The following is a 12,358-nucleotide window of genomic DNA, read 5'->3' as shown; positions in this document are numbered from 1 at the left end:
AGCATAAATCAAACAAATTTGGATTGAGTAAGGACTAATATTGAGTGCAGAATTTTTTTGTAGGTCCAGTTTGTTACGGATTAAAATAAAAGTGATTTTAACATAAAATAATTTAGTGATTATTTTTTAGAGATTTTATGAAAAATCAGAATCTATTTTGCGTTTGTTTACCGTAGTAAAAAATCATTTTTTTTAAAAAATAATTTAGTTTGTTTGAATACAGCTATATAAAAGTGATTTTTTTGTTACAAACTTAGTTCAATCTTTAAATCCATATTTTCTCTTTCCTCTAAAAAAAATCTATTTTTTGAGAAGCTGCTCTCAACAACTTCTCATTTGGAGCTGTTTTTTGATTTTTTTTATATTCTGATTTTTTTAAAAATCTGTAACAAACGGGTGCAAATATTTTTAAAAGTGATTATTTTCTTAAAAAAAGTGATTTTTTCCTAAAAAAAAGCTATAACTAACGGACTCTAAAAAAACTATTAAAACTAGCGAAAAGACGGGCACTCCGTGCCCGTCTTTCCGCTCTTTTTATTGCGCTAGCGTTTGAAAATTATGAACGGTATTTTTTTTATGAAATTTTGGTTTTGATTAAAAATAAAAATACAAATGTGTGTTGCTTTTTTTAATGACGCAAACAATAATCTTTATTATAGAATAAGCTGTTTTGCATAAATAAGCTGTTTTGAATAAGTTGTTTTTGCATAAATATGTTGTTTTGCATAAATAAGTTGTTTTGAATAAGTTATTTTTTAAAATGAAATCGGAATAAGTTGTTTTGTATAAATAAGCTGTTTTGAATAAGCTGTTTTGCACAAATAAGTTGTTTTGTATAAATAAGTTGTTTTGAATAAGCTGTTTTGCACAAATAAGCTATTTTGTATAAATAAGTTGTTTCGAATAAGCTGTTTTGCATAAATAAGCTGTTTTGAATAAGTTGTTTTGCATAAATATGTTGTTTTGCATATATAAGTTGTTTTGAATAAGTTGGTTTTTAAAATGAAATCGGAATAAGCTGTTTTGTATAAATAAGCTGTTTTGAATAAGCTGTTTTGAACAAATAAGCTATTTTGTATAAATAAGTTGTTTCGAATAAGCTGTTTTGCATAAATAAGCTGTTTTGAATAAGTTGTTTTGCATAAATATGTTGTTTTGCATAAATAAGTTGTTTTTTAAATGAAATCGGAATAAGTTGTTTTGTATAAATAAGCTGTTTTGAATAAGCTGTTTCGCACAAATAAGTTGTTTTGTATAAATAAGTTGTTTTGAATAAGCTGTTTTGCACAAATAAGCTATTTTGTGTAAATAAGTTGTTTCGAATAAGCTGTTTTGCATAAATAAGCTGTTTTGAATAAGTTGTTTTGCATAAATATGTTGTTTTGCATAAATAAGTTGTTTTGAATATTTGTTTTTTAAAATGAAATCGGAATAAGCTGTTTTGTATAAATAAGCTGTTTTGCACAAATAAGCTGTTTTGTATAAATAAGTTGTTTCGAATAAGCTGTTTTGCATAAATAAGCTGTTTTGAATAAGTTGTTTTGCATAAATATGTTGTTTTGCATAAATAAGTTGTTTTGTATAAGTTGTTTTTTAAAATGAAATCGGAATAAGCTGTTTTGTATAAACAAGCTGTTTTGCACAAATAAGTTGTTTTGCATAAATAAGTTGTTTTGAATAAGCGGTTTTAAAAAAAGTGATCCTAATAAGTTGTTTCGAATAAGCTGTTTTGCATAAATAAGTTGTTTTGAATAAGTTGCTTTTTAAAATGAGATCGGAATAAGCTGTTTTGCATAAATAAGTTGTTTTGAATAAGCGGTTTTAAAAAAATCATTCTAATAAGTTGTTTTGCATAAATAAACTATTTCGAATAAACTATTTTGCATAAATAAATTGTTAAGAAAAAAATTATAATATGGGGCTTTAATTTAGTGGGTTTGGTGGGAGCTTTTTTAAGTGGGCTTTGAAATTTGGGGCTCTATTGACACCTCTACTTATTAGATTTAAGCTTTCACTTGAGGTGTAGAAAGCAATTATGTTGGGTGTAGAAAGCAATTATGCACGGTGCATAAGGATCTACTTATGCACCATAACCACACCCATGCAAATTAGTGAGATGAATAGATTAATCGATGACATATTAGAAAAAAGATGGTGAGATTTGTGAGGAGAATAAATTGTTTTCCTATATTCATGCAATAATAGAAGAGAATAAATTGTTTTCATATATTTATATTTATGTCACAATACATTGTTTCTTTCGATTATTTAATAGAAAATTATCCATGAAGACCACGAAATTAGTGAGATGAAGAGTCTAAGCGATGGCATTTTAGACAAGGAGCCATGTAAGCATTCCTCACTTTCATCTCCCGTATGCTCGGTAAAGAATAGCATTTATCGATAGATATAGATAGACTCCTTTCATGATTTGAAGGCATATATTCATCCACTAAAAAATGCACTTGGTCAATTCGTGCGAGGATTGAATTTAAGAATAGAAATAGTTCATTGCAGTATCAAACATCGAACAAAAAACAATAAGATGAAAAGCTAAGTGACAAAACCCATGCACAAAATATAATTACACCACCAGAGCAAAAGCTAAATTCTGGATTTTCGCCTCCAACTCCCAAAATGGTAAAGGTTTGACTTTGTTAAACAAGTGACGAACTGAGACCTGCTTAAGATGAAAAATAACAGGCTTAATTACACTTTTGGCCCCCTAAGTATCCAAAAGTTGCGATTTTGGCCCCCTAAAAAAAATATATCTTTTTTGGCCCCTTAAGTTCACTTTTGGTTGCAATTTTGGCCCCCAAAGCCAATTTTGACCCAGTCAACAGACACGTGGGCGCCACGTGTGTAACTTTTTTTTATTTTATTTTTTTTTATTTTTTTTAATTTATAAAAAATAAAAAAAATATTTTTGTAATTAAAAAATGTTTTTTTATTACAGAAATAAAAATGTTTTTTTAATTACAAAAAAATTTGAAAATTAATAAAAAAATTGAAAAAAAATATTATAAAATTCTGGAAAATTGAAAAATTAATAAAAAAATTGAAAAAAAATAAAAAAATTCGGGAAAATTGAAAAATTAATAAAAAATGATTAAAATAATCTAAAAAATTATGAAAAAATAAAATTTCGAAATTTTCTAAAAAAAATTAAAATTCTGGAAAAATTCTAATTAAAATTTTAATGAAAAATAAAAATTCTGGAAAATATTTAAAAAAATTCGAAATTTTCGAAAAAATTAAAAAGATTAATCATTTTTAAAAAAATTGAATTTTTGAAATTTTCATTAGTATTTCTCGAAATTTCGAAATTTTCATTAGTATATATGTCGAGCTTAGGTTTTTTCAGTGTATTTTTCGAAACTTCTAAATTTTCATTAGTATTTTTTCCAAGAAAATTTTCATTAGTATTTTTTCCGGGAAATTTTCATTATGTGTATTCCGGTTTATAAATACACAAAAATTCCCGGAAAAAAATACTAATGAAAATTTCGAAAATTTTTAAATATTTTCCGTATTTTCCAGAATTTTCAATTTTTTCAATTTTCCAGAATTCCGTTTTCAAATTTTCCAGATGTTTTCGAAATTTTTAAATTTTTTTCAATTTTTAATTTTTTTTAATACTAATGAATTTTCAATTTTTCAATTTTTTTTAATCATTTTTTATTTTTATTAATTTTTCCTGAATTTTTAAATTTTTTCCGTATTTTTTCAATTATTTTACATTTTTATTAATTTTTCAATTTTCCAGAATTTTTTAATATTTTTTTCAATTTTTTTATTAATTTTTCAATTTCCCAGAATTTTTTAATATTTTTTTTCTATTTTTTATTAATTTTTCAATTTTCCAGAATTTTTAAAAAAAAATTTCAATTTTTTTATTAATTTTTCATTTTTCCAAAATTTTTATTTATTTTTTAATTACAAAATAAAAAAAAATATTAAAAAATACAAAAATGCGTCCACGTCAGCGTTGACTGGGTCAAAATTGGGCTAGGGGGCCAAAATTGCAACCAAAAGTGAACTTAAGGGGCCAAAAAAGAGATATTTTTTTTAGGGGGCCAAAATCGCAACTTTTGGATACTTAGGGGGCCAAAAGTGTAATTAAGCCAAAATAAAACTATTCATTTCCTTCCAAAGAATCCAAACACAAACTATCCAAATCATATAGGAAAATAGCTTGGATAAATTGGGACTCTGTGTGTGTCCCGAAGGAGGATAGAGGGTTGGGGGTCAGGAGGATCCTCACCACCCTCCCAAAAAAATCTTTTAAAAATAGATTCAATAGAAGAAATTATACTTGCGGGAGTCTTGAAAAAGGAAAGAAAGTAAATCGGAAGCGAAGACAAGACAAATTTCAGTAATACTAGGTGACCACCAAATGAGAGAAATTTATTATTCCACAAGGATAGGCGAGCCACAATACGGTCAACAACCGGTTTCCAAAAACTCATTTTCCAAACCCCCCCTCCCAATAGGAAGACCCAAGTACGGAAATGGAGTCGACCCCGTTCTAAAATTCATCACCATTGCCGCCTCTGCCAACCATGAATCAGATATGTTAACACCAGTGAGCATACTCTTATTGAAGTTCACTTTCAGCCCAGACATCTCCTCAAACAACAATAACACCGCACGTATTGAGCGCACATTCAGCCAACTCTTCTCACCAATTATTATTGTATCATCCGCAAACTAAAGGTGAGTAAGCTGCGCCTCCCCCATTCGGCCAACACCATAACCCTTATACATATGAGCCCCCTCCATAGCCTTCATCACAATATTAAACCCTTCAGAAGCCAATATAAATAAAAATGGGGAAAGAGGGTCCCCTTGACAAAGACCCCTCTCGATTGGAAACTCCTATGTCGGACACCTATTGACAAGAACTGAAGTCGTAGCATTTCCAACACATTATGACATCCACTTCCACCATATAGTTGGAAAATTCATAGAAGCCGATTGGGAGTGTGAGACCACACTACCTATAACCGCTCGAAGCTAATTAGCCAACACCTTAGCTAGAACCTTGTACATACACCCCACCAGAGAAATAAGCCTAAAATCATTTAACCGTTGTGGACTAGTAACCTTCGGGATCAATGCAATAAAAGTAGAATGAACCCCCTTCAACAACTTTCCATTATGGTGAAATTCAACAATAAATTGCATAAAATCTTATTTTATCAACTCCCAAAATTGTTTTATAAATCCAAAATTGATACCGTCTGGACCCAGGCTCTTGTAACTATCAGAATGCCACACCGCTTGCTTCACTTCTTCCAACGAAAAATGTTTTGTTAAATTACCCGCTTCGCCAAAAGACAACTTTTGAAATGGGAGAATCCCAACTTCTGGCCGATCTGCACCATGAGATTTAAAGTGACGGGAATAATGGTTAAAGTCCGCCGTTCTAATGTTATGCACCCCTTCAATAGTGATAGCCGTCAACCTTGACCATATGAACATCATTACGGCGCTGACGGGAAGACCTAACACCATGAAATTTTTTTGAGTTCGCGTCCCCTTCTTGTAACCTCTTCATCCGAGCCTTCTGCCAATTTATACTAGTTTGATCCCGAGCCATTGTATGCAAATTTACAGATAAGTCATGGAGTTCACTCACCTCTTCATCAACAATTATTAAAAGTTAATTAGTATATTTTGTTAGTGTACAATTATTTTACACATGTATCCGTCCTCGTGAGCTTAACTCAGTTAGTATAGACAATCCATAAAATATGCAAGGTTCAGGGTACAAACCCCGGTCATCATCAATTTTTTTTTACACATGTATCCGATGATATATTGTCACACAATTGATAAATATAAAATTATGAATTATCATATTAATTAGTTATGGTGGCAACACATTTTTTTTTCTTCTTTTTGACGAAACAAAGTATATTTAATTAATTATTCATTTAACTTTGGGTTAAATATGTTTTTGGTCCCTATAAAATTGTGACCTTCTAAGTTTAGTCCTTACTTAATTTTAATAGCTTTTTTAATCCCTACAAAAAAAATTTACTTATAAGTTTAGTCCCTGCTAAAACAAATTTTGTTTAATTACCCTTAAACTCTTAAAATTTTTTAAAACGACAAAAGTATAAGATATAAGTAACAAAAATATGGACGTAGAAATCAAATTTTTGCGATAATTTTTTTGGAGGAACTTTTAATAACGTTTTTAACACGCCTGTATAAAATTATTGAAAAACTTAAGAGTTTAAGCATAAATCAAACAAATTTGGATTGAGTAAGGACTAATATTGAGTGCAGAATTTTTTTGTAGGTCCAGTTTGTTACGGATTAAAATAAAAGTGATTTTAACATAAAATAATTTAGTGATTATTTTTTAGAGATTTTATGAAAAATCAGAATCTATTTTGCGTTTGTTTACCGTAGTAAAAAATCATTTTTTTTAAAAAATAATTTAGTTTGTTTGAATACAGCTATATAAAAGTGATTTTTTTGTTACAAACTTAGTTCAATCTTTAAATCCATATTTTCTCTTTCCTCTAAAAAAAATCTATTTTTTGAGAAGCTGCTCTCAACAACTTCTCATTTGGAGCTGTTTTTTGATTTTTTTTATATTCTGATTTTTTTAAAAATCTGTAACAAACGGGTGCAAATATTTTTAAAAGTGATTATTTTCTTAAAAAAAGTGATTTTTTCCTAAAAAAAAGCTATAACTAACGGACTCTAAAAAAACTATTAAAACTAGCGAAAAGACGGGCACTCCGTGCCCGTCTTTCCGCTCTTTTTATTGCGCTAGCGTTTGAAAATTATGAACGGTATTTTTTTTATGAAATTTTGGTTTTGATTAAAAATAAAAATACAAATGTGTGTTGCTTTTTTTAATGACGCAAACAATAATCTTTATTATAGAAAAAATTGTTTAAGAGTATAATTGGAATAATGAAAAAGTAAGTATAAATATAATCATCTAATTTGTTATACTTTTTAAATAATAAAGGAAAAAAAATAGATAAACATATATTCATATCGTGTTTGTTACATTTGTTTTAATATTTAAATTTATTCTTATCTATTTGTTACATGCGTTACTTGTATTTAAAATTAAGGGTATTTTTGGAAAGAAAAATCCAACCCAAAAATGTGCTGAAAGGGGTAGTTTCCTTTATATATAGTATAGATTAAATAATGACTAAACTTAGAAAGTCGCATTTTTATAGGGACCAAAAACATATTTAACCCTTTTAACTTTTGTATTTTACCAACCAAGAAACGAAAAAACATTGAAAGAAAGGAAATAACGTGCCCATGTATTGTGTTAAATGCAGTTATGCAACTTAATATTTGTTCACTTCATTCGTTAATTAATTTTTTTTTTTTTGAGGAATTCATTCATTAATTAATTGTTATTTGTTAAAGTGACACGTTTTGTCATTTGTATTCAAAATTGATCAAAACATGATATTTTCAATATTTTCAATAATTAATTTTACATGGAATTTGATCAAATTTGTTTTTTCATTGAATACACGGGTCGTGCGGTTGTAACTTATTTCCTTCCTTAACAATCACCATTTCACATTCGGATACTACGTACCATTTCTCCTATATAAGACAGGCTTATTCACTTCGAGAACAAACCCTAATACAGTTACTTTCAAGTTTCAACAACAAAAAAACCCTAGAACTTTTTCTTCTTCCTAATTCGTTTGACTTTGAGTTTTTATTTTCATGGATTCCATCAAAAGAAGAAAGATCATGGGAAAAGAATACGATGGACGTGCCGTGGGAATAGATCTTGGAACAACCTATTCTTGTGTTGCTGTGTGGCTTGATCAACACCAAAGAGTTGAGATTATTCACAATGATCAAGGAAACCGAACAACACCTTCTTTTGTTGCTTTCAACAATGAACAAAGGTTGATTGGTGATGCTGCTAAGAATCAATCTGCCACTAACCCTGAAAACACTATCTTTGGTAAATTTCTATTTCTATTATCTACTGCTACATGAATGTATTTAGGTTTTTTTTTGTTGTTGGTTTGAAAATAATTGCTTTTGTGTAAAGATTCTTGATTCAAATTTTTATTTCTTTATCATTGTTAAAATCATGTATTGAAATTGGTTTTTAAAGAAACTACTCAAATGCAGTTGTGTAAAGATTCTTGATTTCATGATTGAAAACATTTTTTTAAAACCCTGATTAGTATGCAATTGCTATTTTACAATTAATGTTATTTTTGCAGATGCTAAGAGGTTAATTGGCAGGAAATTTAGTGATCCGGTTGTTCAAAGAGATATATTGTTGTGGCCATTCAAGGTTATTTCTGGTGTTAATGACAAACCTATGATTACTGTTAAGTACAAGGGTCAAGAGAAGCAGTTTTGTGCTGAGGAAATATCTTCTATGGTGCTTACAAAGATGCGAGAGGTTGCGGAGGCATATCTGGGGTCGCCGGTCAAGAATGCGGTTGTTACTGTGCCAGCTTACTTCAATGATTCTCAGCGAAAAGCCACCATAGATGCTGGTACTATTGCTGGCCTTAATGTCATTCGGATAATCAATGAACCTACTGCTGCAGCTATTGCATATGGCCTTGACAAGAGAAGTGACGGTGATGGTAACCGAAATATTTTTGTTTTTGATCTGGGTGGCGGTACTTTTGATGTGTCTATCCTCACAATTAAGGGTGATGTCTTTGAAGTAAAAGCTACGGCAGGAAACACTCACCTTGGGGGCGAGGACTTCGATAACAGAATGGTGAACTATTTTGTTGAGGAGTTCAAAAAGAAGAATAAAGTGGACATTCGTCGGAACGCAAAATCCTTAAGAAGGTTGAGAACTGCCTGTGAGAGGGCAAAAAGGATACTCTCTTTTGCTTTTGCTACCACTGTTGAGGTAGATGCTTTATTTATGGGAATCGACTTTTCTTCGTCAATCACTCGTGCCAAATTTGAGGAACTTAACATGGACTTTTTCAATGCGTGTATGAATATTGTTGACACCTGTCTCAGGGATTCAAAGATATTGAAGAGTGATATTGCTGATATTGTTATGGTGGGTGGCTCGTCTAGGATTCCCAAAGTGCAGGATCTATTGCTAGAATTTTTCAAGGGGAAGGAATTATTCATGGGTATCAACCCAGATGAAGCTGTTGCTTATGGTGCAGCTGTTCAGGCTGCTTTTTTGAGCAAAGGCTTTAAGAATGTCCCCAACTTGGTGCTACGAGATGTTACGCCATTGTCACTTGGTATCGCAACATATAAGGAAAATATCATGAGTGTGGTGATTCCTAGAAACACTTCGATACCTGTCAAGAAGACAAATGGATATTCCACCCTTTATGATAACCAGTGCAATGTCAATTTTCTTGTTTATGAGGGTGAGAGACCAAGAGCTACTGACAATAATCTGCTTGGTTCATTTGGGCTTCGTTGTCTTCCAGCTCCCCGTGGCCATCCCTTGGAGGTATGCTTTTCCATTGATGAAAATGGCATCCTAACTGTTACTGCTAGGGAAATATCTACAGGCAATATGAACATGATCACCATAACCAATGACAAAGAAAGGTTGTCAACGTTCGACATTGAAAAAATGATTAAAGAAGCTGAGAAATATCATGTGGAAGATATGCAATTTTTAAGGAGGGCCAAGGTAATGTGTGCTTTAGATTCTTGTGTTTACAATATGAAGAATGCTTTAAAGAAGAAGGATGTTAATTTGATTCTCTCCCCTCAAGAAATTGCGAAGATCAACAATGCAGTTACTGTTGCTATGGATTTGCTTGATAAGAATAAGAAAGAGAAAGAAATAGATATTCTTGAGGGTTATCTGGAGGAGCTGGAAAGAATGTCGAAACAGCTTATATCCAAGGCTAATAATTTTATTTTTCTTGGATAAGATTCTAATTGATGTCTTGCTTTTGAAATTGCTGAATGCAGACCTTTAGTTTTATTATCATTAGCATTGAAGTTTATGTTAATGTTTGTGTTTCTCATGTTACTCTTTTTTCTTTCTTTTTCTGTTTTCTATATTGTAAACCATATGCTAACTCTATTCTAGTTTTAGCAGCATCCTTCAAAGCTTACTTTTGGATCTGATCCTTCTCAGACTCTATTCTAGTGTTGAGTAAATAATCTTTATGAATTGACTTGCCTAATCATGTTTATATGATTAATTACCTGGAAGTGACATTAATTCATTCTATTAATTATATAGAAACTGAACATCAAATATAAAACATTGACCATGACTTGCAGGGCCGCTAAGGTGTGTGTATATTCTATATTAACTGTAATCTTAATCAAAAATCTTGATCCAATGTCGCAATTATGGAAGTATAAGAAGTCACAAAACCTATAATATTAACATGGACACATTCAGATAACTTTTATATTCCGTTCGATAGATTTTAAAACAAACCAGAATCATTCAACAATGATATGTCTTTCTTTCTCTTCTGCAATTGGAATTTACCCTGGCAAAACCTACTCATGTGTAGCTATATGGCAGGGTCAAACTAATCTGGCTGAGATCATGCACAATGAATTAATAGATATTAGACACACACAGTGGCGAGGCAGAAAAAATGGCTTGGGTGGGATCACTAAATTATGAAACTTTTTTTTTACAGTACAAATGTTAATTGGAACAATTTTTAGTTGACATACAATATAAAAGAGGTTTGAAACCCCCCACAAATTAGAATTTATGTAATCCTCCGGTAACCAGTCAAGCATAGGCATGACAAAAATCACGTAAGCCACTTATGGAATCGCCGAAATCCAAAACCGTTGAAAAATTGTTTAAAATCTCACAAAATAGACCTATGATTTTTTATTTTTGGCTAAAGTGCACTTTTCCCTCCTAACTTTCAAAAACTTGCAATTTTGGTCCCCTGAGATTTAGCCTCTTTGGTCCTTTTGGTCAATTTTGACCAAGCCAACGCTTATTTGGCATGCCACGTGTGTAATTAACAATTTAAAAAAAATAAAAATGCAATATTTTAAATTGTTGAATTAAAAAAAAATGAAAAAATAAAATAAAAAGGAAATGAAGAAGGAAAGGCACGTGAGAGGTTCCTCAACCTCCTTCTTCATCAACTTCCTCCTTATTTTCATAAACAAGCACAACTACATCACAAATTAAACAGAGAAAATAACGAAACACCAGAAAAATATAAAAAGCAATTGCATTCATCACTTGGCGACCATTCTTGCGATGAATCTTCATAACGGATCTTCCCATCAGACCCAACATCAACTTCCCTAATACATTCATCAAACTCAGCAGGCTCAAGCTTCTCACCAATACTCGTCAAAATATGATGAAGCTCATTCACAAAAACAAATCCAGTAGCATCTTTATCGAGAACTTTGAGAGAAATCGAAAGGAGAACATTCGGTGACGATGGATTTGAGTTGGGCTTGGGTCGGGTTACCGCCGAGAGAAAGCAAAAAGATTCCGAGCTCCGATGGTGCGATCTTGCCGTCGTTGTCGGTGTCGAAGAGTGTGTATATGCTACTTTCATTGATGAGATTTGAAACTCGGGAGGTAAATCATACATGAAAATTTTCAAAACAACTTTCGTTTTATTGCTCTTGCGTTGTTGTTTGATATGGTGGTTGTTTCGGTTTTGCATATTGGAGTTTCTGGTGTTTGTGTTTCGATGTTACGGAATCTGAATCTTCGTTGGAGGTGGTGGAAACAAGCTGTGATTGAAAATGTTGTCCGGATCTTTCTTTTTCACTCTCTCTTCTCAAAATCTCGATTGTTATTGTTGTTTATGAGATTGTTCTTATTGTTGAAAAGATTCATGTTGTATTTTCTGGTGTTGATTAAGAAAATGAAAGAGAAGATGAAGGAGATTAAAGATGTTGTTGGGGTTGATGAACCTCTCAAGTGCCTCTCCTTCTTCATTTCCTTTTTTTTATTTTTTAAATTCAACTATTTAAAATGTGACATTTTTATTTTTTTAAATGGTTAATCACACGCGTGGCATGCCAAATAAGCATTGACTTGGTCAAAATTGACCAAAAGGACCAAAGATGCAAATGGGCTAAATTTTAGGGGGCCAAAATTGCAAGTTTTTGAAAGTTTTTTTTTTTTTGGGGGGGGGGGGGGGGGGGGGGGGGGGCTAGCCTTTATTTTTTAATTTTTGGATGGGCCACTACACCATTTTGCAGAGATTTTGATGTGCCGAAAAGCAAAAACATCACAAAATTGTTTAAAATCTTGCAAAATAAACCTATACTCGTTAATTTTTTAATTTCTCCGGGTGGGCCGTGGCCCACCCCAGCCCATAAAGGGCTCCGCCTTTGGACGCACAACCCTGACATTGAAAAAGTAAAAGTGATTGAAAGT

General features: G+C 31.4%; 1 protein-coding gene across 1 annotated transcript; it reads left to right on the top strand.

Moving 5' to 3' along the window:
* Positions 1-7,535: 7,535 nt before the first annotated feature.
* On the top strand, positions 7,536-9,992 carry LOC146905222 (heat shock cognate 70 kDa protein-like). Its single transcript, XM_085725173.1, has 2 exons — positions 7,536-7,972; positions 8,241-9,992. The coding sequence occupies exons 1-2, from the start codon at positions 7,726-7,728 to the stop codon at positions 9,893-9,895; spliced, it is 1,902 nt and encodes a 633-aa protein (XP_085581299.1). The 5' UTR covers positions 7,536-7,725; the 3' UTR covers positions 9,896-9,992.
* The last annotated feature ends 2,366 nt before the right edge of the window (positions 9,993-12,358 follow it).

The sequence above is a fragment of the Medicago sativa genome, chromosome 7, assembly GCF_051527215.1.
Source record: "Medicago sativa cultivar Bolivia chromosome 7, Bolivia_mono, whole genome shotgun sequence".
NCBI classification, from domain to species: Eukaryota; Viridiplantae; Streptophyta; class Magnoliopsida; order Fabales; family Fabaceae; genus Medicago; species Medicago sativa.
Note: the sequence above shows the minus strand (reverse complement) of the source record. Positions and strands in the feature narration are given on the sequence as shown.

Excerpts from the sequence above, each read along its gene's own strand:
- LOC146905222 (XM_085725173.1), top strand. The coding sequence starts at position 7,726 with ATGGATTCCATCAAAAGAAGAAAGATCATGGGAAAAGAATACGATGGA. Across the intron at positions 7,973-8,240 it reads CCCTGAAAACACTATCTTTG|ATGCTAAGAGGTTAATTGGC; the intron begins GTAAATTTCTAT and ends TTATTTTTGCAG.